Genomic DNA, 27,767 nt, shown 5'->3' with positions numbered 1-27,767 from the left:
CCACACACACTCTCCAGCTACCCGGCGGTGGTTGTTGTTGTTGTTGTTTTTGTTGTTGTCTCTCTTTGCGTTTCTTATTGGATGTCGTAGGTGAGGATTTGACTCAAGGTTAAACGTGTTTCTTTCACAACCTCTTTTGTTTTAGTTTTTTTTTTTTACCACTCCGGTCCCTCCATGCTTCTTTCTTTTCTTTCTTTTCACATCGTATGTTGAGATGTGTAGTGTAGTCTAGACTCTAGAGCCTTGAGATGTAATGTGTCGTCCAGACATAAACAGGTGATAATACTGTGGTTCTCTGTGTGCCAAGTGCCAACCGTCGTACGCTTGCTTGTTGTTGTTCTCCAGCTATCCGAGTCCTCGTCCTGCACATCTCTCCACTCCATGGATACGACCTCGTCCTCGGCCAGTGTACCGGTGACCCCCGCCTCGCCCTCCCTCCCTGGCCCGGCCTGCCACCACCGTCGCTCTGCCTCCCTCACGCCCATGTCCCCCGGCTCCCCCCTGCCCCCGGCCTACAACACCCAGGCGCAGGACGCGTGCATCATCAGAGTCAGCCTGGAACAGGGCAACGGGAACCTCTACAAGAGCATCCTGGTGAGTCTGAAACATCCAGGTTTACGAGATGATGAAAACGTCACCCTGCTCAGTGTCCGTGACACAGAGGGTTAATTGATATGTTCAGTCGACCGTGATTAGTCAAATCAGGTGGTTTCTGTGACTCCTAGCAGGAAACCTTTATGACCGGTATGATATGTTGGTCTATGTTATCTTCCACTTCAACAGACCGTTCATACATACAGGATCTGAGCAGCTGCTTAGCCAGTATTAATTGTTACCAGACATACAGTATAATGGATTTATAGGTGACACATCGGTCCTCTGTGGCTCAGATGGTAGAGCATGGCGCTAACAACGCTTAGGTTGTGGGTTTGAATCCCGCTGGGACCATATATACTGAAATGTATGCACTCACTGCAATGTAAGTCGCTTTGGATAAAAGCGTCAGCTAAATGGCATATATATTATTATACAGTATATTACATAAAACATCTGTGTGAGTCTATGAAGTGGTAAACAAGATGGTGTGTCGTCTCTCCTCCCAGTTGACCAGTCAGGATAAGACCCCAGCGGTCATCTCCCGAGCCGTTGCCAAGCACAACCTGGAGACGGAGCCGGAGGATGGATACGAGCTGGTGCAAGTCATCTCTGAGGACAGAGGTAGGAACATGCCTCTCATCCCTGTGACTCAAACAACACACACACACACACACACACACTGTCACCGTGTTAGAGAGGATCAGCCAGGGCCGTGCATAGAGCTGCTGGTCTTTTCTAGGTAGGGAAGGCTAGTGTTTATTTATTTATACTGCCTCTCTGATGTATTCTGTGGTAATATTATGCAAAAAATTTGATTTACATCTCTCCACCCTCCTCTGTCTCTCTCTCTCTCTCTCCCTCTCTTCCTTCTCTCAGAGCTGGTGATTCCAGACAACGCCAACGTGTTTTACGCCATGAACACCTCAGCCAACTATGACTTCCTGCTACGTGTGCGAGGCTCGGCGGGGCGGCCAGTGCAGCTGCGTAGCCGGTGCAGTTCCACCCTCCCCCGCGCCCAGCACCGCTCCAGCCTCTCCCTGCGCCTCAGCAAGGTCACACTGTGACCCCCCCCCCCCTTCCCCAAGACCCCTCCCCCCCCAGGACAGGACAGGACAAGGGGCTTGCTGCGGGGTGTACGCAGAGGGACCGCAGACTGTAGCGGGTGGGTGGAGATCCGGAGGTTGGCCAGACAATGGGAACGAATGGAATCCAATGAGCTTACAGACTCTTAACCTCCACATCCCCCATCGCCAAATCGGACCCCCCACCTTACTTTGCTGCCCCCCCCCCCCCCCCCCCCACACACACACACACCCACCACACCATATATCCCCAAAAGCAGCCATCTCCCCCCCTGTGTCCCCCCCCCCCCCCCCCACGTTGACTATGATGTGCAGTGCGACTGCAGTGCCAGTGCCAGTGGGGGCGATATAGTGACTAGTGACGCCTGTGGCTGAGAGGCCTGACAGCGCCCCCTACCTGCCTCTCTCCACATGAAGAGGTTTTGCACACGTGCAGGAGGACCATAATAAGTCCTGCCCTCCATCAGTATTCAGCTTCTTTTTTTTAAAGAACTCTTTTTTTCTTTTCTTTCCTTTTCTTTTCTTTCCCTGTGATGCCTGTATAGTATTGTTCCCCATGAGGAGGGAGATGGGAGGAGAGTTATAAGACTGAGTTTCCAGTCCGGTTGCCTTTATTGTTGATGAATGGACTCCTGTGTCAGTACCCTGGATGATTGACAGGAGCTGTGATGACGTCATTGTCTTTCTTCTTGTTTCTGTCATGTCCCCCCCCCCCCCCCCCCCCCCCCCCCTGTGCACTGTGTGTACAGCAGGGGCGGACTGCACCTCTCATATTGTGAGCTGCGTGACGAATGCGAGTATAGATGCATTCTGATTGGTTCATTTCCAACTTGGTTTTAACAAGTCTTTTCTTTTTTGATATTTGCTTACTAGCTGTCGTTACCTGTAGGGTGTAGCTGAGACACAACTAGGGTTGGTCTCAGATGTGAGGTCTGGATGTGCTGTACCTGCCTGTTTCGCTTTTAGATCGGCAGACCCATAGAGTTGCACTTGCTAGTGGGCAGGAGACGTCAGGAGGAGGTGTGGGTCAGGTGGGAGGTGTGGGTCAGGAGGAGGTGTGGGTCAGGTGGGAGGAGTGGGTCAGGTGGGAGGAGTGACCTGCTCTTGTCGTCCCCTGCTCCTCATCATTTCACCTCTAGCACAAAATGAAGTACAGTCCATGTTTCTTTTTGTTTAGTTTTTTTTATATATATTGTTTTTTGTTGTTGTTGTAACACAGGGCAGAACATAACTAGAATCAACCTGGAGAGAGTGACAGAGGACGGAATGTTTTTAGATGATGATATGTGAATTCTGATGATCGTCAGAAAAGGCCAGTGCCAGATTTACTGTGATGCATTCGGAATCGACAGACAGACAGACAGACAGACAGACAGACAGACAGACAGACAGACAGACAGACAGACAGACAGACAGACACACACACTCCCCAGTGATTAGGGCACAACCATTAGAGTAATGAGTCCCAGGGCTTACTCAGGAGCATGCAACAACGTCACAGAATATTCAGATAGAAGTTCATCATGTAGACAGGTACATAATCAGGTATATCATGTAGAACAGGCTTGTTTCAATGACTTGCAGAATAAGGAATTGGATTGTGTCAGTTCTATACATTACATTTCTACCTGCAACAGTCAGGATATCCCACCCCACTGAACAAGCCCCTGTGCACATGGCTTCACCCTGTCACTCACTCCCAAGAGTTAAGACACATTAGGTCACAGAACACTATGAAATTAGCTTACACACAAGCCTGGAATACTGTAGTTTAGACACTAACTAAATTCTTCCTGTGTCCTGGGATGTGTTCAGAAGGGTGAAATGTCCAGCGCATTGCACTGAATAGTGCTGTCAGGATTTCATATACTTTGTTAGAAAGAAGAGTATCCACTCTACTCTATGTATTTCTCTTTGAACCTTCTGTAATGTTCCACCCTCCTGAATAAGCCCCTGGCCTCTGTTCTGTTCTCACACACACTCCCACTCTGACAGAATCCAACGGATGCCCACCGCACCCACCCACGCGTGCGCACACACACACACACACACACACACACACACAGAGACACATCGCCTAACCAGCATTACTGTAACACCACCAATGCCCATCTACCCAGCTCACACACTGACACTGGTCTCTATTGTGCCATAAACACCCTCTGCTCTTCACTCTCTCCCTGACACACACTTGTACTACTACAACACTGTCACTATGCCATCACTAATTACTCTTCTCACCTAACACAGGACACTTCTATTCTCACTGGCTGTATAGCTGTTCTATGATTGGGCCGCAGGAAGGGCTGGAAGTGTGTTTATTGGTCGATTCTCTCCGTCTTGATCCTCGTGTAGCACTTGTGAACTCTCCCTCATGAACTCTCAGTTTCTGTGTTCTTCTTCACTGCCAAAGAATTCTCTACCTAAATAAATTATTATCATTACTATAACAGGTGTCTTGTCTTCGTGTTAGCCTGGAACTGGGTATAAATGTACTCCCATAATGAAACATTACGCAATATGATTTGACAATACTGCTTTTCATGATCACTTACTGTTTATAGCCTACATTATCTCTCTCATGTCCCATATGTGTATGTCTCTCTTGTGCCCCACACAATCTGAGGACTTTTAAGTCCTTTCTACTTCCTACAAAAACAACCCCTAGCCTCTACACGCTCATCACTTGTGTACATCTGAAAGGATTATATATATATATGCCATTTAGCTGACGCTTTTATCCCCTTTATCAGGAACACTATACTAATACTGGGTAGGGCCTCCCTTTATTAGGAACACTATACTAACACTGGGTAGGGCCTCCCTTTATTAGGAACACTATACTAACACTGGGTAGGGTCTCCCTTTATTAGGAACACTATACTAATACTGGGTGGGGCCTCCCTTTGCTCTTTATTAGGAACACTATACTAATACTGGGTAGGGCCTCCCTTTATTAGGAACACTATACTAACACTGGGTAGGGCCTCCCTTTATTAGGAACACTATACTAATACTGGGTAGAGCCTCCCTTTATTAGGAACACTATACTAACACTGGGTAGGGCCTCCCTTTGCTCTTTATTAGGAACACTATACTAATACTGGGTAGGGCCTCCCTTTGCTCTTTATTAGGAACACTATACTAATACTGGGTAGGGCCTCCCTTTGCTCTTTATTAGGAACACTATACTAATACTGGGTAGGGCCTCCCTTTGCTCTGTATTAGGAACATGGGTAGGGCCTCCCTTTGCTCTTTATTAGGAACACTATACTAATACTGGGTGGGGCCTCCCTCTGCTCTTTATTAGGAACACTATACTAATACTGGGTGGGGCCTCCCTTTGCTCTCAGAACAGCCTCAATTCTTCATGGCATTGATTCCACAAGATGTTGGAAACATTCCTGTGAGATTGTAGTCCATGATGACATGATTGCATCACGCAATTCCTGCAGCTTTTTTTTCATACGCACTTTCAAGCTGTGAATCTCCCGTTCTACCACATCCCAAAGGTGTTCTATTGGATTCAGATCCCGTGACTGGGAAGGCCACTGAAGAACACTGAACTCATTGTCATGTTCATGAAACGACTTTTGCTTTGTGACATGGTGCATTATCATGCTGGAAGTAGCCATTAGAAGATGGGTAAATTGTGGCCCTGAAGGGATGCACATGGTCAGGAACAATACTCAAATAGGCTGTGGCATTCAAGTGATGATTGATTGGTATTAACGGGCCCAAAGTGTGCCAAGAAAACATTCCCCACACCATTACACCACCTCCACCGTGAGAAGGTGTACGGGGGTCCCTAAATAAAGTGCTCGGTGAGTGTAGGTTTCAATGGGTTTTTTCTGGACAGGGACCAAGTTCATTTTGAGCTGTATACATTTCTGTAGACTCATTTGGATACAGAGTGACCTCTACTGAAATGACATCCTACTGAGATTGTCAAATCTTTTTCTTATCAATTCAAATACAAGCAAGGGTTTCAAGGATTTTATTTCAAATCGTACAAAAACATTTTGAGCAAATATACACGTCATGTAAGTGGCAAATGTAGGCTATATCAAAACAAAGCCAAGTCCATAAAACAGTTAACATAGCTTATGTAGCAGGGGATATGGTGGAAACCTTGTATAATATGTTCCTTTTTTTAGTCAGGTAATGAAACATCTGAGTGCATATATTTGCAATGGTGAACTCCCATTGAAAATTAGTATTTTCTGAATAACTTAAGCATAAAAATAGCAGCCAGAAAGCATCTATGGAGGAAATGCATTGGATTTCCACATCATTAAACTCTTGTGCACTTATGGTATTAACGTTCAAATAACAAATATGTTTTGAGAATGGCATGCATAATGGGTCTCAGAGCTATTATAGTTATCAGTTGAGACGTTTTACGTCTCCACGGTAACGTAACAGCAGCTCTTACTAAGCAGGAGAACATTCTCTGTTGTTTCCCTAATATAAGGACTATTCAATCTATAGTAATCTTACTATACCATACTTACTATGTGTCAAAGGCTATCAAGCTTATACAAACAACTGAATCTACACGCGGTATAGGGCTGCAACGATTAGTCGATTATGTAAATAATTGATTTGCATAATTTGCATAATTATGATCGACGAGTCGTTAACTAGTGTGGGAATACAAAAACCCAATAATACGGTACTTTGTTCGCTATGCAATGTCCAAATGGTGTACCGTACAGTACAACTGCTATGCATGATCGCCTGAAAAGGACGCATCCCGGGGCCCTGCGGGAACTTGACGCCCAGCCAGGACAGCTCAGCACTGCAAGCGAAGTTTGATGCGTTTCAATAACAGCAGAAATTGCTCTGACATGTTGAAAATGCTCCAATCAATGCTTGCGTGAAGTTGTCCTGTAAAACAACACTAGAAGACAAAGTACAAGATGAGGTTTGATAGGTGAGGAGCTCGGTTGTGTGAACAGTGTGTGTGTGTGTGCGTGCGTGCGTGTGTGCATGTGCGTGTGTGTGCCCGCCCGCCCAAGAGGTACAGGATCTCCTTGTTCTTTCTTCGCCCCTGCTTCCCGTCAGTGGAGGTCCAGAGTTCCACTAGCATGGGCCAGGGGCCATAGACATCACATATGACATCATTGGTCTAGTGGTCTGCACTCTGCTTGCGGCTGATCATGGAGGTCTGGAAGTCCGGGTGGCGGCGGGCATGTTTGAGCAGGTGGTCACTGCGCATGAAACGCTTCTCACACAGCGGGCAGTGGAAGCTCTTCTCACCTGTGTGGGTGCGCTTGTGGCGTGCCAGCTCGTCCGAACGGGCAAACTTTTTCTCACAGCCCAGCCAGGTGCAGGGGAACGGCTTCTCACCTGGGGTGCAGAAAAAAGGTGTAGTGTTACTTGCAACACCCCTGCTTGTTAGGCACACACCAACATGCGCACACACAGACACATACACATACACACAGACACATACAGACAGACACTAACATTACATTACATTTACTGACATTACAATTGACATTGTAGCCTTAGTAACATTGAGTTGGTCATATGTTAATGTTATAACATAGTAATAACCAACTTGTGCAACATGTGTCAGCCACGGGTTGCTGCCATCTTAGATCCAGCAGCAGCCATGTTGAATCTGTACACCACATACATTACATGAAAATGTGTCTTTGTTGTATTGAGACCAGAAGGCATTTTCCAATTATGTGTATTTGTGTTGAGATTACACTTTATAGACTTACTAACCTACTGTACATATCCACTTGCAATGTTGCATCCACACCAGTCTGTGATAAACACCTGTGTCTATCTGTGAACCTCTTTGAGGACAGTGGGGTGCTGCATGGGGTCAATTGTCAGGGCCTACCTGTTGCAAGTAGTTGACTCTTATCTAGAGCCATGATTTCTACCTGTGGCCTGACTCCTTGACTTCTTCCTGATCATGTGGTTTTGGTTTGTCTAGGGGAGGGGGGGTAAAGTGTTTCCAGTGGGTTTTATGCTACACCCAAAACGACAATAGGTTTGTGAATAGGCCTTTCAATATAAAAGACAAAATACTGTATGTGCAGCCATTCAATGTAGGCCACTACGAACTTACCAGTGTGAGTCCTCAAATGTCCCTTCAGGTGAGAGAGTTTTCCGTAGGCCCTGTTACAGAAAGTACAGACATGTTTCTTCGCTGGTGTGGGCGATAGGCGCGCCGTTATACTTGTGGGCGTCGGAGTGGCATTTGGGGTCATAGTGGGTGTCGAAGAGGTAGAATTGGACAACAGAGTGGTGTACCCGCTATCCATGCATGAACTGTTATCTATGTCCCCAACGGAGGAATTACTACTCTCTGAGCGGTTCGATATTGGCCGAAACGTTCCCTGATGATCGATAATCCCTGTAACGAAGTCTCTTTCTTTCAGAGTGTCCGACACTTCCCTGTCCTCGCTCGATCCCTCGTCCCGAAGTGAACGGCTTCGGGAGGGCCCAAAGAGGGCAGTGGGAACAGGGGTTGGACGGTGCAGGACTGGTCCCGTTGATATGGATACAAGGCACTCGGCGGCAAAGTAGTCCGTGTGCGCAAACATTTCCATTCCTTGACGCGCCATGGAAATAGATATTGTGCGCTATTGGACTACAAATCAGCCTAAAAGTCCTGATCTGTCAATGAAACGTTTTAAGGCATTACCTGCACATATTTAATCCATCTATTCGAGCCCCTGTGTGCATAAATTGTCTTTGTCTCGACTGCGAGGCAATAGTCGGGTCATGTTGAGTCGGGGGTAGCCGGTAAAGTTAACGCCCACACTACGGCTTTGTGCTTTCGGGCGAACATGCAAATAATGACGCCATGTGACGGGCTTTGCACGTGAGGGCAACAGTTTCAACTTGCTTCCTTTCCGCGTGTCCTCTGCGTTCCTCATGCTCATATGTCTCGTAGAACTAACGGCCTATAGCTGTGTAATCCATCAGTGGTAATAGCCTAAGACGTGTAGCGACGCCGAGGAAGGTATAACAACAACATTTATGATTTCCTCAATGCTGAAAACATCTGACTTTAAAAATCCTCTGTTCATTCATTGTGAAAGGATTTCTAATTGTGTTGTTAACTTACAAACTTTTTTTGAGTCACTCCACCTCCTCCATCTAAATGCTAAATGTAAATACTATGTAGCCTCCTCTTGCTTGTCATTATACCGAACTGTAGCATGCTTAGGCTGTACATTATGCTCATATCCTGTCAGTATAGATAGCTGGCCCATAAACGGTGAGTTGGTGCAGGGCTGTGGCAACTAGTGCATGTCTGTGTGCTGCTACAGTAGGTCACACAACACTAACTTCCTATGTTGTGCCTGGCTGGCCGAAGGGGAGTGATGTTGCATCTGCCTTAATCCATGCCGAGCCATAAGAGCATTTGTGTGTGGGAGACTGTGAATGCACTCATGTATGTATTCTATTGAGGAAGAGTTAGGAGATGTGTGTGTGTGTGTGTGTGTGTGTGTGTGTTTGGGGGAGGGGGAGTAAGGCTTAAGTCCCATCTGCCGTGAGTTACATCCCCCTACTTTTCATAGTGGCTCATGAGGAGAGGGCTGGACAGACTATGGGCTAGTACTGGTGTAATTAAAACAGACAGATAATTTCAATCTTTTTGTCACAGATAATAGCTAAGCCCATCTGCTGGGCTCCCTGATACCATGCCCTCTCCCCTGGTCACCCACAAGCTTACAGCAGCTGCCTAGTGGGGCCTTCTGAAGCACAATCTCACACCAATTCTCTTCTTTATTTACAAGAATGGCAAAGCTGGTAAACTGAGACACATGGGAACTAATGGTGATGGATGGAGTAGCGTTCCCATAAGCTTGATTCCCTCTGTCACACCGGGAGAAACCACACTATAGAAAATAGGCAAGAGACAGAGACCTTGTTGTTTTTTTATCATCAATTCATGATTTTATTTTCTATTATATATCCTTTTTTTTTTTACTTTTTGGAAAAAAAGAAAAGAAGAAAAAAAAAAAACGTTTTAAAACGAAAAATAACAATGTCGTAAATAATAAACGATGCATAACTGGATACAATGACACACAAAAACCCCGTCCCATTGGATCCCTCACCAGAAATTAAAATCAAGAGATCTGCAAACAAACAATGTAATATAATACACATACATTTGAATAATAAAAAAAATACATTTCTATAATTTAAGTATTCTTTTCAACAAAGGCTCTGGATGTGTCTGAGTAGGAACCTCTCTCACACTCCCAAGTACAGTCCTTCACCTCCCACACACACATGCTATTCTTTGAAGCCCCCCCCTGACACACAGGTCTGTTATATTGCTTGTAATCTCCATACAATTGTTATTGTGCATCACTAGGGGGTAAACAGGCCCAAGCTGTCCCAAACCCAGTTTTAAACAGCTTGAGCGGCAGCCTATCCTGGCTGATTCATGGTGCACAGGTGTAGTTCCCGTCTATGTGGGGACCGACGGGAGAACCTGCGTACTTTGGGCAGTGGACTTCTGCTTGAACGCACAATCTTTGGTTCTGATGAAGACACCAATATAAGGGAGTATGCTTTGTCTAATATATAATATTTCCTGTTAAACTTTGGTTGGTATTTACAAGTAAGCCGCAATACTCCCGCCCGAAACAACATAAAAACTCCACCATGTAGTGAGTGGAGGACCCCAGAGAGGCATATTAGAATGATTATTAAACATAACTATATAGTATATTCTAATATACCACTCTGGTGGACCCGATATGAATTCTTGTCCAGCTGGAGAAGGCAACACTCACGCACAGTTGGTCAGAAATGGTGAAATGAGAAATGTGTGGCACACAGGATAGAGTCGCTAACAAGGGTCAGTTGCTCGATTCATATTAATATCTTTCATCCGCAAAATAAAACACCAAACAGCAAATTTACATAGTCGATTTCCATTGCAAAGACCACTGAAAACTGCGGCTGTTAGAAATGTAGCTTTAACCCTAATGGATGACAAAATAGAACACACATCTTGTTTTCAAAGCACTTACGTATTCTAATTAAATGGTATAGCCCCCAGACTTAGACCAGAAGGCTACCAATCACATGTAATATAGAAGCTATACCTGTGTTCTAGAGTTGAAAACCGGACCAACAGCCAGTACAGTTACGTCACTCTGCTTCCACTCATTGTACAGCGAAAAGAACATTTGTATGTATTTTTAAATGTGTACAAGGCTGTTTAATTTACCCTTTTGTCTAAGCTGCATTAAATTTAAAAAGAAGTTGGGAGAATTTGGCCGTTTCATTCAATTTGATCCTGATCTTTAAGCAGCAAATTCAGTTACTTCACCCAGCAAAACAGCTTAATCCAACATCACCTGACCCAGTTTGGTAACAGAGTGGCATACGCATTCAATTGCCATCACAAACATAAGTCTAGTGCCTTACATTGACTTACTGTTGTTGAAGGTATGCCAGAATCTCTGGCATATTCACTAAAATATAACTATAAACTAAATATGTCCATAAAATCCATTGTAGTATCTCTATAGTTTAGAACCTAGTAGATAAACAAATATCTATCAGATCAATCATGCCTTAGATGTTGGCCACTTAATGAATCAATGCTTAAAAATGACCTAAACTTAAAATGTCTGTCTATTAGACTACTTAAACATTGTAAACAAACGAGAGAGAGAGAGAGAGAAAGAGAGATAGAAAGAGAGATAGAAAGAGAGATAGAAAGAGAGATAGAAAGAGAGAGAGAAAGAGAGAAAGAGAGAAAGAAAGAGAGAGAGAGAGAGAAAGAGAGAAAGAGAGATAGAAAGAAAGAGAGATAGAAAGAAAGAGAGAGAGAAAGAGAGAAAGAGAGAGAGAAAGAGAGAGAGAGAGTGAGAGTTGCAAAAGCAACAAACCTGCTGTCAAACAGTACCCAGTTGTGTCTGTCAATACCACAGGATGTGTAGAGTAGTGGCTAAATGTCATCATATTGAGTTAGGAACGAGAAAATGGTAAACATCATTCCCCCCATCCAAATGAAATGCCAAAATGTCAGTGCTTTAAAAAAACAAAAACAAAAAAAAAAAAAAAAGCTCATCACAATGATTTGCTCTTGTTTGGAAATAATCTGTAAACTTCTCAAGGTTACGACAGTGCAGTTCTCTGTAAGACTATGTTAGCCTGGGGCCTATGAAAGGGTCTTTAGACAGACAGACAGAGACACACGGACTGACGGAGTGAAAGACTGACAGTAAAACAGGCTGGAGGTAGAGACCCATGGCCTGGATAGCTTCCTTGCACTGTCCCCGGGGGGTGGGTGAAATAGAGGTTCCCTGACTAGGGCAGATGACAGGTGACAGGCGACAGGTGAAACAGGGATGAAAACAAAACAGAAGACAGGGCTGCGAGCATCCATACAACAACATCACCCAAACACGTGAATGATCATTTATTCAGAGAGCCCCTGCACCTCTACACACACACACCCCCTAGACAGACCACCCCACCCCCAACCCCACCCCACCCCACCCTCACCCCCAGATTGGAGCCCATGGAGGTGGGTGGTGGTGGTGGTTGTTGTTGTGGGAGACTCACCCCCACCCCCACACTCACCCCCAGATTGGAGCCCATGGAGGTGGGTGGTGGTGGTGGTGGTGGTGGTGGGTGGTGGAAGACTCAGGTGTGCTGCACTGCCAGCTCCTGGCCTATGAAGCGACGCAGGCGCTCCAGGTACTGGCTGTACAGTTCGATGTCGTTGTGGCCCGCGCCCTCCACCCACAGGGGCTCCACGGCCTTGGGGCAGCGCTCGAACAGGGCCAGCCCGTGAGAGAAGTCGATCACCTCGTCCTCCGTCCCGTGGATGATCAGGACAGGCGACGTGATCTTGGACACTTTCTCGATGCTGAGAGAGAAGAGTGAGAGAGCAGAAGATTAAATAAGAGAGTCAGCCGAGGCTGGTAATAAGTATTCATGCACAACACAATGACTGAAACCGCCACTGTCTGTCGAGGACACTGAACTATAAATGCACGTTATAGTTTATCTCCCAGCTCGGTTCTTTTCATCTAGTGATTCAGATGGAGAGTGCTCTCCGTGGCTTTGTCCACCATCCCCCAGGCCACTCTGAGCTGGATGGAGAGCGTGTGGGATGTGGGGTGGGAGAGCCAGCTGGGAGGCAGGGAGGCACCCAGAGCCCACCCAGAGGGGGTGGAAGAGAACACTAGAGGCTTTCACCAGAGGCATCCCCTCCTCCACCACCACCACCATCACCACCACCTACTCCTCCTCCTACACTAGCACTGCCTGACACTGGACTGGGCTGGGCTGGGCTGGTTTACTGGTCCTATTCACTAAAACCTGCATGTGAGCCTCAGCACAACACTTGCTGACAATGCCTACAGTCACTCACATACACCAGGGTGATATGATATTCTCAAATGACAGGTAGTCATCGTTTCTGGCTTCCCGACATTATCAGAAGCTCTACTGTGTGAAAGATGACTCAGATATACCAGAAGGCTGATTCCCATCTCTAGGCCCAACTGACAGAGTGGGCTGACTAGAGAAAAGCATAGAAACTACCACCATGACATCAATCTGAATCTGATCGGCAATGAAAAAAAGATAAGAGTTGTCTGATTTGTTGTCTGACATGTCTAGTCCTGCAATTACCGGCTGATGTTGTCAAGTCGGCAATTATCTACAAATGCCAACTGGCTGACAAGCAGAGGTGGAGACGACGTGGCCCCCCCGATTCTTCCTCCAAAAAAGTTTGGATTGACCTTGATTAGTTGAAGCAGGTGTGTCAGTGTCGGGGCGAGAACACATCATCTCCACCTCTGACTGCTTGTCAGCCTGTTGGCATCTAATTGCAGACTATTCATTAGCCAGCAGAAGGGCAACCAACCGTAGGGGCGGTGAAGGACCAGTGTTGTACTCACTTGGGGAAAGCGTCAAAGCAGTAGGTCTTCTTGGTGTCGGGGAAAGCCACCCTCATGCCTGAGGTGAGGGGGGAGTGGAGGACCACGGCAGCGCACTCGTACCGCGACGCCAGGTCCACCGTGGGCACCGTGCCGATGCTCTGCCCGTACAGGATGATGTTCTCCGGGCTGATGCCATACCTGGTCAAAACAAGGGGACAACGAGCTCCGAGTTAGGTCACATGATGGAAAGCGATATCTTCCAGTCAACCCACAAAGGAGGGGGTAGGAGGAACCACATTCCTGGGATGGCAGAGCACTCAGTCCAAAGGCATCCAGCCATGAAGCGCTCCTGTAACCCCTGTCGTAGTTTTATGTACGTTGGGGTTTAAAGTTTAGTAAGTAAGCGATCGAGCCATGAGGACAGGCATATGAGGATACGCACCGTGTCCTCAAAACAAACCCAGCACTCCTGAGATTGAAGCTGTCCGCTTCTAATACGACCAGGCCTATTCAAGGGCAGCCAAGAAAGCAGCAATAATACAGCACCCCATCAAAACTAATGAGATTGTCCATTACGCTAGACTGTCCTTGAGTGAAATCCCCACCCCCCCACCCCCCCCTTCTTCTCCAAGGTGACATCTCACACTGATTGCACAGATGTCCCTGACATGGTGATGTATAGACCCTGCCCAGAGCCGTCCCCGTCTCGCCCCCATAGCAATACGGTGGTGGAGTGGTGCCGGAACCCACACAATGATAAGATGTATGTTATGTATGTTCTGTGACTGTCGTCCTATATTTTTATTTCCGATTTTTCACATTATTGACATGTTAAGCACTTTGAGTCCATGAGAAAGTGCTATACAACTGTAATGTATTATTATTATTATTATTATGAAGAAGAAGACGACCAGAATGGACATATAGGTTCCAGAAACACAACCACAAGGAGGCAGCCATTATCAGTGCATTCCGACACTGATGTGGTTAGGATATCAGTCACTCAAGGACTGTATATGGGATCTCCGGGGCCGTACCGTGTGCGCAGGGCCTGCCAGGCAGCATCAATGTCTGCGTAGAGGTTCTTCTCCGAGGGTTTGCCGGTGCTGACGCCGTAGCCAGAGTAGTCGTAGGAGAAGATGTTACAGTTGATGCGCGTGCCGAGGCCGATGTAGAAGCTGCTCATCTGACCCAGGTCCACAGCGTTGCCGTGGGAGAACAAGACTGTGAACCTGGTGAAAGAGAGAGGGAGATATATATATATATATATATATATATATAGAGAGAGAGAGAGAGAGAGAGGGGGGGGGGAGGGGAGGGGGGGGGAGATAGAGAGAGAGAGGGAGAGAGAGATAGAGAGAGAGGGAGAGAGAGAGAGAGAGATAGAGAAGTTAGTGGTTTCTTACATGTCTTACTCTTTACTAAATGGCATACAGGGTTACCATTTCAACCCCGGCAAATCTCTTTAATCTCTCTAAAGCAACCTGATGATGGCCACTGAGAGAGGACTAGTTTCCTGAGCTGGACTTGAGCCAAGTGGCTTCAAAGTTGTTTTTTTACCTTTTACCTGTAGGCCTTTGATATGAATACCCTAGTTGCTATTAAACCTGAGGCAATATTCTTTTGCCATAGAAAGCAGAACTTGTATTCATGAATAGAAAGTAATCGGATACTTTCTATTCTCCAGGCTCTCTCATCATGGTGTAGTGTGTAAACCCATACAGGTGAAGTCTATGGGCTTGGGCTCTTGGGCTTTTCGCTGAAAATGTAACTGAACAATGACTGCCATACTGCGTCTAGATTGCATTCCTGTGTGACACTAGCATTACATCAAGCGTAACACGACCTAGTCCATGTCTTTTTAATCAATTCAATGCATTAATGAAAGCCAATAAGTACTGTACAGCTAACACCTGAAGCCACATCGCATAAACACTGATACTTCGGGCATGATGTCTCATTTTTAGGCCCAAGAGCAAAAAGCAGGCCATCGCCAATATCATATGACACGATGAATGACAAAACTGAAGGCATGAGTTGGGATTGCAATAAGAGAGAGAGAGGACAGGTCTGAAGAGATAACAACGCATGCGGAAAGCAGGAAGAGAGCAGGTTTAGGACAGCTGACCCAATGAGGAAGCAAGTACAGGAAGTGAGAGAAGAAGTCACGGGCAAGTGGAAAAAGTGGGACATAACGAGAGGAGGAGACGAGGACAGGAAAAGGGTGAATTCATCAGAGGAAGTGTGACACGCAGTCAGACAAAGGGCTGAAACGAGCCAAGGTAACATTGCCCGGTCCCAGTTTGTACTCTATCTATGGCCCCCAGAGCAATAGGGTGGTGCAGTGGTGTCAGTCCTGGTCCCAGATTTGTTTGTACTTTATGTATGCACAGCGCAGTACAGTATCTACGGCATTGGAACAATAGTCAGAGGAGTCGGGCTAAAGTACATGCAGATCTGTAAGCAGGCCAGAGGCAAAACAGACACAGAACATTCACTGTTAAGACCAACCAACCTGGCAGTGGGGGCGCAGCGGATGTACATGCAGCCCACCCTGTTACCACGGCTGGAGCGGGTGAGGAACACCTCCGTGGCGTCCAGCTCTCTCTGGGAATACTGAAACTCAGCACGCTCTGTCAGGTGGAGCTTCCATCTTCCCTCCGCAGGGCCGTTGCTCCCACCAGCCCCAGCTGCCGCTCCGCCTGCCCCACTGCTCCGGGCCCGCAGTCCCGTTGGCCCTGTTGCCCCGGAGGCAGCAGCTCCTGACTCCAGGTCAGGCAGGAGGGCGTATGTGGGCTCAGGGGGCAGGAAGGCTAGCTTGGCGGCGATTCGGCTTGGGCAGGGGGGGCAGCAGAACAAGCAGCATAGCTCACTGACAGATAGGCCATTCATTGTCCACTTTGAGGGGAGAGACAGAGGATCACTGTGATTGTACATTGAAACATTTTCAAAACAAAGTCCTCGGAGTAGGCTACAAGTCAATTGAACAATTTCAAAATAACCGACTAGATGAATTGGTATATTTAATATGAATGGTTTATGGTTAGAAAATATGACTATTGATCATTTGTCAGGTGTAAAATATCTACTCATGTCTGACACATTAGGTTATAGAAGATAATAAAATAGTTAGGCATACCTGCTTTTGAGTTGAGAGGAAATTCTTTATAAAAGGAGCTTTTACAAGCAAAAAAGATCAAGTAAAAACACTTGCTCTCGAAAAATAACTCACAGATCCAGGAAGCGTATCCACAAAAGCAACATAAACACAATCAAACAACCAGAGGTTCCATAAAAACTCCCGTCAGCAAAACCCAAAAAGTAAGACAGTTGGCTGAAAGCTAAAGGTTATTTTGAAAGTATAACAAGGGGGTTTTTCAGTATGGATGGTGAAGTCCACTTCAAATCCATCATTCCAATCATTGGCCGTTATTGAGATGTTTTCGTGCACAGCGACTTCATCATTGTTGACGAGAATCGAGTGACTTCGGGTTCAGGAGGAATGTCTCCCTTCTCAAGTTAGCTAATGACTAACTAATGAGGAAAACGCTTGATCTGCTTTGCCTCTCATTGCGCATAGCTGTCAGAAGTGACCGACCGTTCAGAAGAGCAGAGTTTTAGTGTCTGTCACCAATATGTTGACCTTCTAGCTTGCAACCAGGGATAGCAGAGCGTCAAGTCGTGCCTCGGAAAACACGTTTAAATTACGACGAAATAAGCAAAAACATTACTGGCAATTATCAAAACGACAACACGACAACACACTCTTACGTTTAAACCGCCGACAAAGCTCACACACACACACACACACTTCAACACCTTCTCTGTCCTGGTAGCCAGATGCCTCAGAGAAATCTATCCGCTAGCCAGATAGCTGTTAGCTAAGATATTCAGACCTGAAACACCGATCCCTCAGAAAGAACATTCATTTGTTGACACCGACGCAGATCAGACCTGAAAACGGAGCGTCCAAATGATCCATCTTAATAGTCAAGTCTGTATTGAGCGGTTGATAGAAATTCTAGCTTGCGTTGCAAGTTACTGTCATTTGTTAATCCATGGATGTGCAGTGTTTTCATCACGGTTTTCATCTCCCGTTTCATTTCGTATCCGGAAATGACAATGACAGCCAGGACGTGACGAGGGCAGTAGAGTCACGAATAGCTCCAATGTATCCAGACTCCAACAGATCCACTAGATACAGATACAGTTCTACTTTATTGTTGCCCCTGTACTTACCATTTACCCACCGGTGTTCTGAATAGGGCCAGTTGACATATGACACATGACATCACTTTACAGTAACTACTCAATTGTGTTGATGCTGCTTATCTGAGATGAATCATGGCTTATTATCAACTAGGCATCTTCTACAGTCTACATGATCTTTGAGTGGACAAAGAATTGTCTGTGGAATAAATGAAACTTATTAATGAGAACCCAGTGATTCATATTTCACTGTAAAACTTTATTTGGATACAGGAACTGCCACTTGAGAGTAATGAAGGAATCCTGGAGGAGAAAGAGCTCGGGGAGGTTTGAAGGAGGAAACTGACTAGGACTCACATTCTTCTGGTGAGAAGAGATTTCCTGTAGTGAAGCACTCAGGGAAGGGTGTTGCTTTTACTAACTTCTAAAGAAAATAGGATTCAGCTTATTTTACAGAAAATATTCCTTTCATAGACCTCCTCTAGGACAAATTATATGTGCTCTATGATGTGCTATGTAAATGTTTAGAATGTCTGTATCTGAGTGTACGATCTCTACATCTGAGATAGTTTTGTGAGATTTCAATATACCTAATTCGTTGCTCAAAGTCAGTGATGACATCAAATTCTAGCTTCTATCAAACTGTGTGAGTCAAGCTCAGGTAAATTGGATGCAGATGCTGAGAACCAAGAGAAGCCAGTGCTGATGTGGCAGTGGGCAGGGCTCCCTGGCAGCTACACATGTGGACATGGCCGCCTCTAGGTGTGTTTCACACTGTGGCAGGCGGCTCTCATGGCAAATTCCCGCTAAGGCCAGCATCCATTTCAGCTGAACATTTGGTGACATTGTGTAGAGTAGAGCCATTTGTCTCTTAAGCGTTTAGCTGAGTCGGAGAAATACGGGCAACACAAAAAGCACCGTGGAAAAGGTACAGCTGTAGAGCAGAAACACCGCCATAGGTACTGTCCATGGAATACACTCCAGGTGTTGGGGTGGTAGTGATGGAATGTTTAGCTTTTTATTGGATAAACCTGCATTTCATCTGGACCCAGGCAAGAAAAATGCTCTTGGCAACCAAGAGCTGCCTCTCCTCCTCACCATATCTGTCCCGTTGGAAATACCCAGCTGCGCAAATGAATACAAAAGACAAGTGTAAATTTAAAATAAACTTTGTGATTTTATTGTTTTATACTTACTCTTACACATCATACAATCCTAAATCTTAAAAGAACAAGAAATAAAAAGATATCTGGCGGTATTTCTGGGGGACTGGAGTGCCATAGGACTTGACTGCACTTTTGGAATGTCCTGTAGGACAGATCTACAACTTGTAACATTCTAGAACTCAACCGTTTTTCACTTCATCGTTTGTCATATAAAGGATTCACCATTCATCATTTATCAGATGAATAATGAAGCAACTGTCTTTTATGAGCGCTCTGTTCTGCTGTAACACATTGAGAGAATATTTACCAGATTCGGTCACTCACTACCTTGTTACTCATCATCACAGATCAATAACTTAGTAATAGCTACAGGATGAGGACAATGATTATGTTAAGTTGTGCTAAAGACAGGATTGGTGACATCAAAACCGTAAAAGAGCAACTCATTGGAGTCCAAGTGAACCTTGGATATTCTCACATCAACGACTGCTCTTAAATGCAGGTTGCCTGTAATGCTGAAGCCTAGCACTTCAACACAAAATGCTGATACAATTGCAATTATTCAACGGATCTCATTAAGCCTGAGATACAGTACAAGCCCTGTGGGCTGCCTTGTGGGCCCCATGACGAGGCTCAGTGTGGTCAATTCCAGAGCTAAAAATAGCTTGATAAGCATGACCCTATCAACCCTGTTGGTTACATTCAACTGCTCACCTTTTCAAATGGTGGGGTAGTCTGAGCAGTCATTAGAACTATCAGCCTGCAAACCTTAACAGCTCCAAGGTGTATATACGAAGACAATCAGCCAAACTGAAAGGACAAGCTGACTCAATCCCCTTGCCTTAGAACAGAGTTGACTCATCAGGTATGCTAGTGCCTTGAGGCCACACAAAAACAGACCATTGTAAAGCCAGATAACTGCAATCGACATCACTCAGGGAAATCAGCCTATAGCAAAGGGGGGGGGGGGGGGGTTTAACCTCATTGACAGCCTGATCTAAATCACAAGCACACCTCTTTTTGGGGGGCTACTCTGACAGGATATCAGCTCATCTCCATCAGATCCTTTAAACAGTGTGTGAGCTGACAGAGACAAGAGAGAGTGTCTGCCAGATTCCTAATGAGAACCTGAGTGATTTTCTATGTATATGAGCAAGGTCATTTAGTCCAGACTTCTGAAATCGGAAGACTCCTTGTGTTATTTGGCCAGGTGTACGGGGTGGGGGGGGTGCGGGGAGGCTGTTCAAGGGAACTGCAATTTCACAGAATCATCTTTTTCAATAACATGTTCTATGTTATGAAACAGCTTCACAAACAAGAGAAGTCACAAACTAGAAGCCCGTGTGAAAGGCCTGTCAATGAAAAACAAGCTTGTGGACAGTTTCCCACAAAATGTTATATTAGATCGAATGATTCAAACCTGAACCCAATAACAGAACCATAAGGGCCTTGTTGAGGAATGAGCCAGTTACTAGCAGTACTTTGGTTGTGTTTAACCGTCTGTTGAGCCACTGGATCTGTGGGAAATAAGGGGAACTATAAAGCAACCTAGCATGACAGTCACCCAGGGTCACTTCAGCCCTTTGACAAAATTCCACCTCCTGTTCGAAGACATAGGAATTACCTGTGAGAGAAAGAAAATAGATGGCAAACAAAGCAATGCTTTTTTTTTGCCCCTTTCTTTTCTTTTGGGTAGTTATGAAAAGCACTGTAATAACACACATACAATATGTTTGACCTTTTTTTACACTCCCATTACTTATTACCTGGCAACATTCTACATAAGATTATACTATATGAAAAGTAGCCACATGGTATTTACATTTGACAACACAGTAGAGTCCTGTTAACTTGAACCTCAGTCAGCCAATGTTCCAGTAATGCATGCATTGTGCTGATGCAGTGTGCCTTAACATTCTTGCTTGTTTTCAACAGTGCCGTCAAACAATTGCAACTGAATTCGTATGACCGCACAGCGCACATGCATGCACGTCCGATCTCCCTGGAAGTAGCTAGCTAGAAGCATCTTCATATAATGACTCTGGAGCACACATCACAAAGCACAGCACGCAACTGGCATTCTGAAGTATTGCGATAATTCACTCGAGCTGAGAACAGAGGTGTGTCACCATGGAGACTAATTGTGAACCAGTTCAGTTATCATTCAGCATGTCAGTGGTCTGCTGGTGGTTAAGGACATGGAGGCTCAGTGGGACTCCATCGGACAGAAGAGGACGTTCAAGGGGAACGCCGCGTTGTGTCCTGCACAGACAGAACGGGCATCCGCCTCCTTAGAAAGCCTCTTTCAGATCAAAATATACTATGGAGACCCAATGCTGAACAAAACCGAGCGGTTCTTGCGCGTTTGCTATTTTTGTGCTCTGCAGTTGACAGACTTTATTAGTTGTGCTTTTGGTTCCAAAATAACGGACATTTTCTGCACAGTCCTCCTCGTAACGTATTAACAGGACTCTACTCCATCACATTTCAGAACTTGTATTTTTCAAATGGTTACATAATCAGATGGAAATACTTAAATATAATTGATAGGTTAAGTACAAATTGTATGATTTGCTGACACATGCTGCCAATCCTCCAGTACAAACCAACCAAATGATAATAAAAAAAATAAATAGAATGCAATCACACAATTCAAGCTAACTACAATATATTAATATAGATCTTCTGGATGTCATACGCTCATTAAAACAGAAAGGAAGAGGGAGAGAGAGAGAAAAAAAAAAAAAACTCAATCACTCAGTTAATTCAAGGCTCTCTCGATAACCCCACCCCCCCACCCCACCCCACCAATAACTGTTCATGCACCCAACATCAGCATAAGTCAATATATCAAAGAGAAACATTTCTTGAAAATGCAGAGACTTGAGAGATTGACATATTGTGAGCTATTCACCTAAGTTGAGAGGGACAAAATAAAATGAAAAGAAAAAAAGGCCAAAATGACAGGAAGTGGACATGTCTGGAAGTGAATTCATCTAAAGCCCTCAAAAGATCTCGCTGACACATCAAAACTCCCAGTCTGGATTTTAACAAAACCTTTCCACTTGATCTCCCAATGTCTTTAGCCGAGCTGTGGCATGCTCTTAAACAGCTTACCCCTGTCTCGTTTAACTACCTTGCAGGGATAATATAAAAATAAACTCACAAGTCCCCCAAGTTAAGAAACAATAAAAAGGGTAAAAATGTAATGTCTTCCCTCCCCACAGCAGACTAATGCCCACCAAACCCTACTGCTCTCTCCCTTACTCTCAAGTAAATGCCACACACACACACGCACAAAACACACCATCTCCCCACACGGGCATACACACACACACACACACACACACACACACACACACACACACACAAAACACACCATCTCCGCACACGGGCATTCACACACACACACCATCTCCCCACACGGGCATTCACACACACACACACACACGCACGCACACACACACACGCACCATCTCCCCACACGGGCATTCACACACACACACACACACTCTAACAGTCACTCAAGGAGAGAGAGGGAGATGCCAATGAAGGGAGGGCTGGACAGGGGCTGTGACGACGCCACCCCACCCACCTTATACTACCATGAACAAATGAAGCCATTTCATCTGGTATTATTCCATCCCGCCATTGTTCCAAATTCGCACGCCAAAGACTCAATACCCAGTCCTCATAACTTCTGGATCTTCTCAGCCACCACAATGGGGTTCTCTTTGCGTATGCGGGCTGCGGCGGCACCCCGGTAGTCGTAGGGACAGTCATGTTTGTCAGAGTAGCGGTGAATGGCGCAGAACAGGTTACCACAGCGACAGTCAAAGCCTTGAGTGAGGAAATAGACAAAGTGAATAGCAAAATATATATATATATTTTTTTTTTAAGTCAGTTACAACTAAGTGGACCGTGGTCGCTTCCTAGGATGTGTACTGGTATGCTTTGAGGGTTTCCAAGAGACTTTTGTGGAGCAGGCCAAGGCGACGCAAGAGTGCAAGCCAGCAGTACACTGTGAAATGCCATGGACCGTGAAATGCACCACTAGCCTGCAGTATGTTGCTCTCTACACCAACGTGATAGGTGGACTACCTTTATACAATAAGCCATCCATCTGAAATAGGCCCTCTGAAGTATACTGGTGCCATGCAAGTATTGAAAAAAACAACAACAAAAAAAACACGTTTTATTGTGTAAATAAATAAATAAAAATCATTATCATTGAGATAAGCAGCATGGACTAATAAGGATTAGGGCAACTAGTTCACATTCAATATACAGTGCCTTCGGAAAGTATTCAGACCCCTTCACTTTTTCCACATTTTGTTGTGTAATAGACTCAATGGACAAAATGGATTAAATTAAAGGAATTTGCCATCAATCCACACACAATACCACAGAATGACAAAGCGAAAACACGTTTTTTGAAATTTCAGTAAATTTATTAAAATTGAAATACCTCATGTACATAAGTATTCAGACCCTTTGCTATGACACTCTTAAAATGAGCTAAAATTCTAAAATGTCATCAACAAATCAACAAATGAATTGAGTCCATCTTAATGCAAGGATAAGAGTTCATGTCATTTTGGAATTAATATCTGTGTTTTTATAGAGTCTCTGATTTGCATAGGAATCAATTACACACTGGGTGGATCAGGTTGTCATTACAAACTGAGCAAATGGAGAGGAACAAAACTGATCAGGAATGTGACCCTGAGGCCTGGGGAAACTTACAAAAATCTACAAAGTTGAATGGTGGAGAGGAAAAAGCACAGTAAATGGGACAACATCTTCTCAGTCACTCTACAAAATTGGTCTATAACCAAGTGGCCAAAAAGAATCCCTTAATGGAAGATAATGTCTCTCATGTGCACAATTGTGTTTGCAACAATTAATTCAGGTGATAAAGCAAAGAAAGTGGCTGGAAATGTGTTTATTTGGTTTTACTACAAAGCATCATGTTTGGTGCAAATCCAGCACATGCATGCAGTTTCTGCACAATCTCTCGTGTGAAGAATAGTAGTAGCTGCATCAAGTTATGGGTATGTTTGTCACTGGCAGGGACTGGGGAGTTTGTCAGGATCAAGAGAAAATTATTAAATTTGCTGAGTTGGTAGTGACATCCTAATCTACACAGTGTGCAATTGATTCCTATGCAAATCAGAAACCCTATAAAAATATTACAAATAAAGCATAGCAAAGGGTCTGAATACTTATATTATTTCTGTATTTCAATTTTAATAAATTTACAGAAATTTCATGTTTTCGCTTTGTCATTCTGGGGTATTGTGTGTGGATTGATGGCAAATTATTTTAATTTAATCCATTTTAAATTGAGTCTATAACACAACAAAATGTGGAAAAAGTGAAGGGGTCTGAATACATTCCGAAGGCACTGTACACTCACCGAGCATTATACTAATACTGGGTAGGGCCTCCCTTTGTTCTCAAAATAACCTCAATTCTTCGTGGCATTGATTCCACAAGATGTTGGAAACATTCCTTTGAGATTCTGGTCCATGATGACATGATTGTCACACAATTCCTGCAGATTTTTCAGGTGTACTTTCAAGCTGTGAATCTCCCATTCTACCACATCCCAAAGGTGTTCTATTGGATTCAGGTTCGGTGACTGGGAAGGCCACTGAACTCATTGTCATGTTCATGAAACCAGTTTGAGACGACTTTTGCTTTGTGACATGGTGCATTATCATGCTGGAAGTAGCCATTAGAAGATGGGTAAATTGTGGCCATGAAGGGATGCACATGTTCAGCAACAATACTCAAATAGGCTGTGGCATTCAATCGATGATTGATTGGTATTAACGGACCCAAAGTGTGCCAAGAAAACATTCCTCACACCATTACACCACCTCCACTATGAGAAGGTGTGCAGGTGTTCCTAATAAAGTGTGCGGTGAGTGTACTGTTTAATTGAACTATGTATTGTTGCATGCCCTAAAACCCTCCTCTCTTACCTGTGAGGCCTACTTTCTTCCGGCAGGTGAAGCATCGGTTCTTCTTCTTGTTTTTGTCTGGGGTCTGATCTCCGTCAGACGAGGCCTGCGCTGCCTCCCCCGTTGGCTCTGTGAAAACACAACATCTGACTAAACCTTAAACACACCAGCAGTCAGGTTCAGTTCATTGGATTGTGTTTTGAAGAACTGGTTCCTTTGAATATGGATATATGTAAAATAGTTATTTAACCAAAATAACTGCTGCATTACTTACTGTATATCTGAAGCTGTTTTAGTGATATGCTACAGTGTTGCCTCTTGTGGCTTCTGCGTTACTATGTACAGGCCAGGGTCATTGACCCCTGACAACTGACTCTGTAATTAGGTCAAACAGGTTGGACTACAAAGGCCAGGTGCTTACCTGTGTCTTTGGATGTCCCCTCATCCTCTTCCTCCTCCACGTCAGCCCTGTCTGAGTCAGTGGCACCAGCATCCTGGGAGATACTCATGGCTGTCATCTGCTGGGTTACTGGGCTGGGACTGCGTGCGCACACACACACACACACACACAGGCACACACACAGGCACACACACACAGGCGCGCGCACACGCACACGCACACGCACACACACACACACACACACACACACACACACACACACACACACACACACACACACACACACACACACAATTAAAGAGGTGAATACCGTAACTGTTACAACTATCGAATATCCAGACCAGGGGGAGACTTGGGAACTCCAAAACACAACGATAAACAAACTCTTCCCGAGCAACGGCTTACTTAGCAGTCTGTGTCTGTGCAGAAACAAGCTGATTCTCTGTCAGCATACCTGGATGTCCTTTCCTCTGGCTGGGTGACCCCTTCCGTGCTGGTTTCCGACGTCGTGCTCTCCACAGACACGCCAGCTGCTCCCGGAGACCCCACTGGCGACGTAGCAGCTGTGAATTAAACCACATACAAGTTAATAAAACAACACAACAGAACAGAGACAAGGCATTTCTTGGTCCAGCTCGTGTTCTTGACCCTTGGACGACCTGTCTACATTGCATTGTAATGCCACATGACATGCCATTGTTTACCAACACGGCTTTCCATGAACAAAAAAAAAAAAGTGTTTGGTTTCAGGAACGGATAAATCACTCTCTTGCTTTTTTTTTTTTTTTTTTTTTTTTTTTTTTTTTTTAATGCCACAGTTTGGCAGCCATTGCTACCTCATTCTCCAGCCCCTTTTAGCAGGCAGGCCCACCCCCCTTTTGGGTCGCTCTCCCATCTTCCTACCTTTCTCACCTGGGGGGCTGGAACGGCCCCCTCCCTGTTGCCTCTGCAGGTGTTCCTTGTAGCAGACCGAGCACATGCCGTTCGTGCGGGGGTTACCATAGAAACCACAGCCCATAGTGCAAAGCATTGGCACCTGCGTCTGATTGGTCTCCTGAGCCATACTCTATGACAAAGGGGGGGGGGGGGTAAGGGGGATGGGAGAGGATATTCCTGAAAATGGGGTTGAAGAGTTAGTCAATACTAGTGCCCATTTGGTAACATGAAAATTTCAACAACTAGCTAAAAGAGCTTGGAGACCGGCATTGGAGCATGAGAGCAGTTCTGAAAGTCTATACCGAAAGTGATGCACGTGTTGAGTTTATTGGAGGTGACCATCTACAGGTAGTTTCTCTACTTGTAGGACTACTCGAGATTGGTTCCATCTTTGCTTGTTAAGTACAGTCTCTGAATACTGTACTTTGTTTGTGGAATTCAGTGTACAGCTACACTTTGATTCAGAGCTCAGAAGACTGACAATGGTAAACAATAACAGTGCATAGACTAGCCCTACAACTCTTCATTCACATGGAAGAGACACAAGATGCACCAGGCTATTTCCCCTGAAAATATGTGTCCTTGTTTTATGATGACAACATATGAACACACTGGTAAACGTCTCCTGAATTGACATAGCCTGGCATGTGTCACAAAACACATTGTACCTAGCTGCAGTGTAGGCACTGTAAACAAAAGAGTTTCTGCCATCTCGACAAACAAAGAAACAGCAAGCTACTCTGCCTTGACTAGTACAGTAGGAGGACATCAGCTAGCCACGTTCAATTCAGCGCCTCAAGTGTTTTGGTCGGGAGTCGGGACAAGGAAACTTGAGTTGAAAACAAAGAGCACAAAACAAAAATCACATTTTAAAATGTTGCATTCGCTTGCCATCGACAGTTCTTACTAGATCGATGACAACTGGCGAACTAACTAGGTTAGCTCGCTGGCTACGTTACAACAGCTGATTGTCATCAGTCCCAGGTCTAGCTAGTTTTGTCCGCAGTCGAAAACAATTGCGTCCTCAGCTAGTCAAGCAAATAACATTAGCCAGCTAGGAATATCTAGCTAGCTGATTGAAAGCAAGGACAGACAACGTCAACATTTGATGTGCTAAATGTGTACGTTCACCAAGCCAAGGAATTAAACGTACAAATCAAAAATAATTACCTTGCAATTGCAATGCGACTTTGTTTTCACACACGTAGGTGATGTTTCTCTAGCTGTCAAACGTTAGCTAGCTGTCTAGCATTAGCTAAGCCCTAAGCTAGGAAGGGAACGCACCAACCGCGTCCCGACCGGTTTGAATCGGTTTACATTCACGCAAGCTTTTTCATTTCTCACTTTGAAAAAGCAGTACCTGAGATACGAAGTGCCGAGGGGTGTCGACGACCTTGGTCTTCAAAAATGTACAGTAATCGGTGTTCACTGCGCGGCCTCCTAACCAGCGCTGGCTCCCGACATTCGAAACAACGAAAGTGACGTCACCCCTAAGCAACAATTCATTATTT

The 27,767-nt window shown here is 45.0% G+C and overlaps 4 protein-coding genes across 10 annotated transcripts in view; 1 reads left to right on the top strand and 3 right to left on the bottom strand.

Moving 5' to 3' along the window:
* Window positions 1–1,661, top strand: part of rgl1 (ral guanine nucleotide dissociation stimulator-like 1) — a gene marked incomplete at both ends in the record, with an annotated part of 18,471 nt that extends 16,810 nt beyond the window's left edge. The window contains 3 exons of the mRNA XM_083671543.1: window positions 267–594; window positions 1,104–1,218; window positions 1,474–1,661. Coding sequence (XP_083527669.1) covers window positions 267–594; window positions 1,104–1,218; window positions 1,474–1,661 — 631 coding nt within the window. The remainder of the gene's footprint in view (window positions 1–266; window positions 595–1,103; window positions 1,219–1,473) is intronic.
* A 5,149-nt stretch (window positions 1,662–6,810) lies between these two features.
* On the bottom strand, window positions 6,811–8,254 carry LOC310805741 (uncharacterized protein; the record flags this gene model as incomplete). The annotated part of the gene is made up of 2 exons (XM_083671542.1): window positions 6,811–7,031; window positions 7,771–8,254. 2 exons carry the CDS (start codon window positions 8,252–8,254, stop codon window positions 6,811–6,813), a joined length of 705 nt encoding a protein of 234 aa, XP_083527668.1.
* A 3,952-nt stretch (window positions 8,255–12,206) lies between these two features.
* On the bottom strand, window positions 12,207–17,666 carry abhd17ab (abhydrolase domain containing 17A, depalmitoylase b). The gene is made up of 5 exons (XM_083671453.1): window positions 16,716–17,666; window positions 16,092–16,474; window positions 14,614–14,808; window positions 13,595–13,774; window positions 12,207–12,555 (listed from the first exon to the last, which is right to left on the bottom strand). The coding sequence occupies exons 2-5, from the start codon at window positions 16,466–16,468 to the stop codon at window positions 12,330–12,332; spliced, it is 978 nt and encodes a 325-aa protein (XP_083527579.1). The 5' UTR covers window positions 16,469–16,474; window positions 16,716–17,666; the 3' UTR covers window positions 12,207–12,329.
* A 4,068-nt stretch (window positions 17,667–21,734) lies between these two features.
* LOC310805669 (AN1-type zinc finger protein 5) lies at window positions 21,735–27,716 on the bottom strand. 7 transcript variants are annotated; one of them, XM_083671462.1, is made up of 6 exons: window positions 27,617–27,716; window positions 26,233–26,433; window positions 25,726–25,883; window positions 25,342–25,460; window positions 24,942–25,049; window positions 21,735–22,791 (listed from the first exon to the last, which is right to left on the bottom strand). In XM_083671462.1, the coding sequence occupies exons 2-6, from the start codon at window positions 26,320–26,322 to the stop codon at window positions 22,643–22,645; spliced, it is 624 nt and encodes a 207-aa protein (XP_083527588.1). In that variant the 5' UTR covers window positions 26,323–26,433; window positions 27,617–27,716; the 3' UTR covers window positions 21,735–22,642. The 7 variants fall into 7 exon arrangements, with proteins under 7 accessions (XP_083527588.1, XP_083527587.1, XP_083527586.1 ...); XM_083671461.1 differs by having other exon boundaries at window positions 26,224–26,386; XM_083671460.1 differs by having other exon boundaries at window positions 21,736–22,791; window positions 26,224–26,433.
* Between the last annotated feature and the right edge of the window lie 51 nt (window positions 27,717–27,767).

Source organism: Argentina silus (assembly GCF_951799395.1).
Source record: "Argentina silus genome assembly, chromosome: 6".
Classification (NCBI taxonomy): domain Eukaryota; kingdom Metazoa; phylum Chordata; class Actinopteri; order Argentiniformes; family Argentinidae; genus Argentina; species Argentina silus.
The sequence above is the reverse complement of the archived record's forward strand: the minus strand, read 5'-3'. Positions and strand labels throughout refer to the sequence as shown.

Excerpts from the sequence above, each read along its gene's own strand:
- abhd17ab (XM_083671453.1), bottom strand. The coding sequence starts at position 16,468 with ATGAATGGCCTATCTGTCAGTGAGCTATGCTGCTTGTTCTGCTGCCCC. Across the intron at positions 14,809-16,091 it reads CGCTGCGCCCCCACTGCCAG|GTTCACAGTCTTGTTCTCCC; the intron begins GTTGGTTGGTCT and ends CTCTTTCACCAG. Across the intron at positions 13,775-14,613 it reads TGGCAGGCCCTGCGCACACG|GTATGGCATCAGCCCGGAGA; the intron begins GTACGGCCCCGG and ends TGTTTTGACCAG.
- LOC310805669 (XM_083671456.1), bottom strand. The coding sequence starts at position 26,383 with ATGGCTCAGGAGACCAATCAGACGCAGGTGCCAATGCTTTGCACTATG. Across the intron at positions 25,461-25,774 it reads CCAGAGGAAAGGACATCCAG|TCCCAGCCCAGTAACCCAGC; the intron begins GTATGCTGACAG and ends GTGCGCACGCAG. Across the intron at positions 22,792-24,941 it reads GAAGAAAGTAGGCCTCACAG|GCTTTGACTGTCGCTGTGGT; the intron begins GTAAGAGAGGAG and ends TCCTCACTCAAG.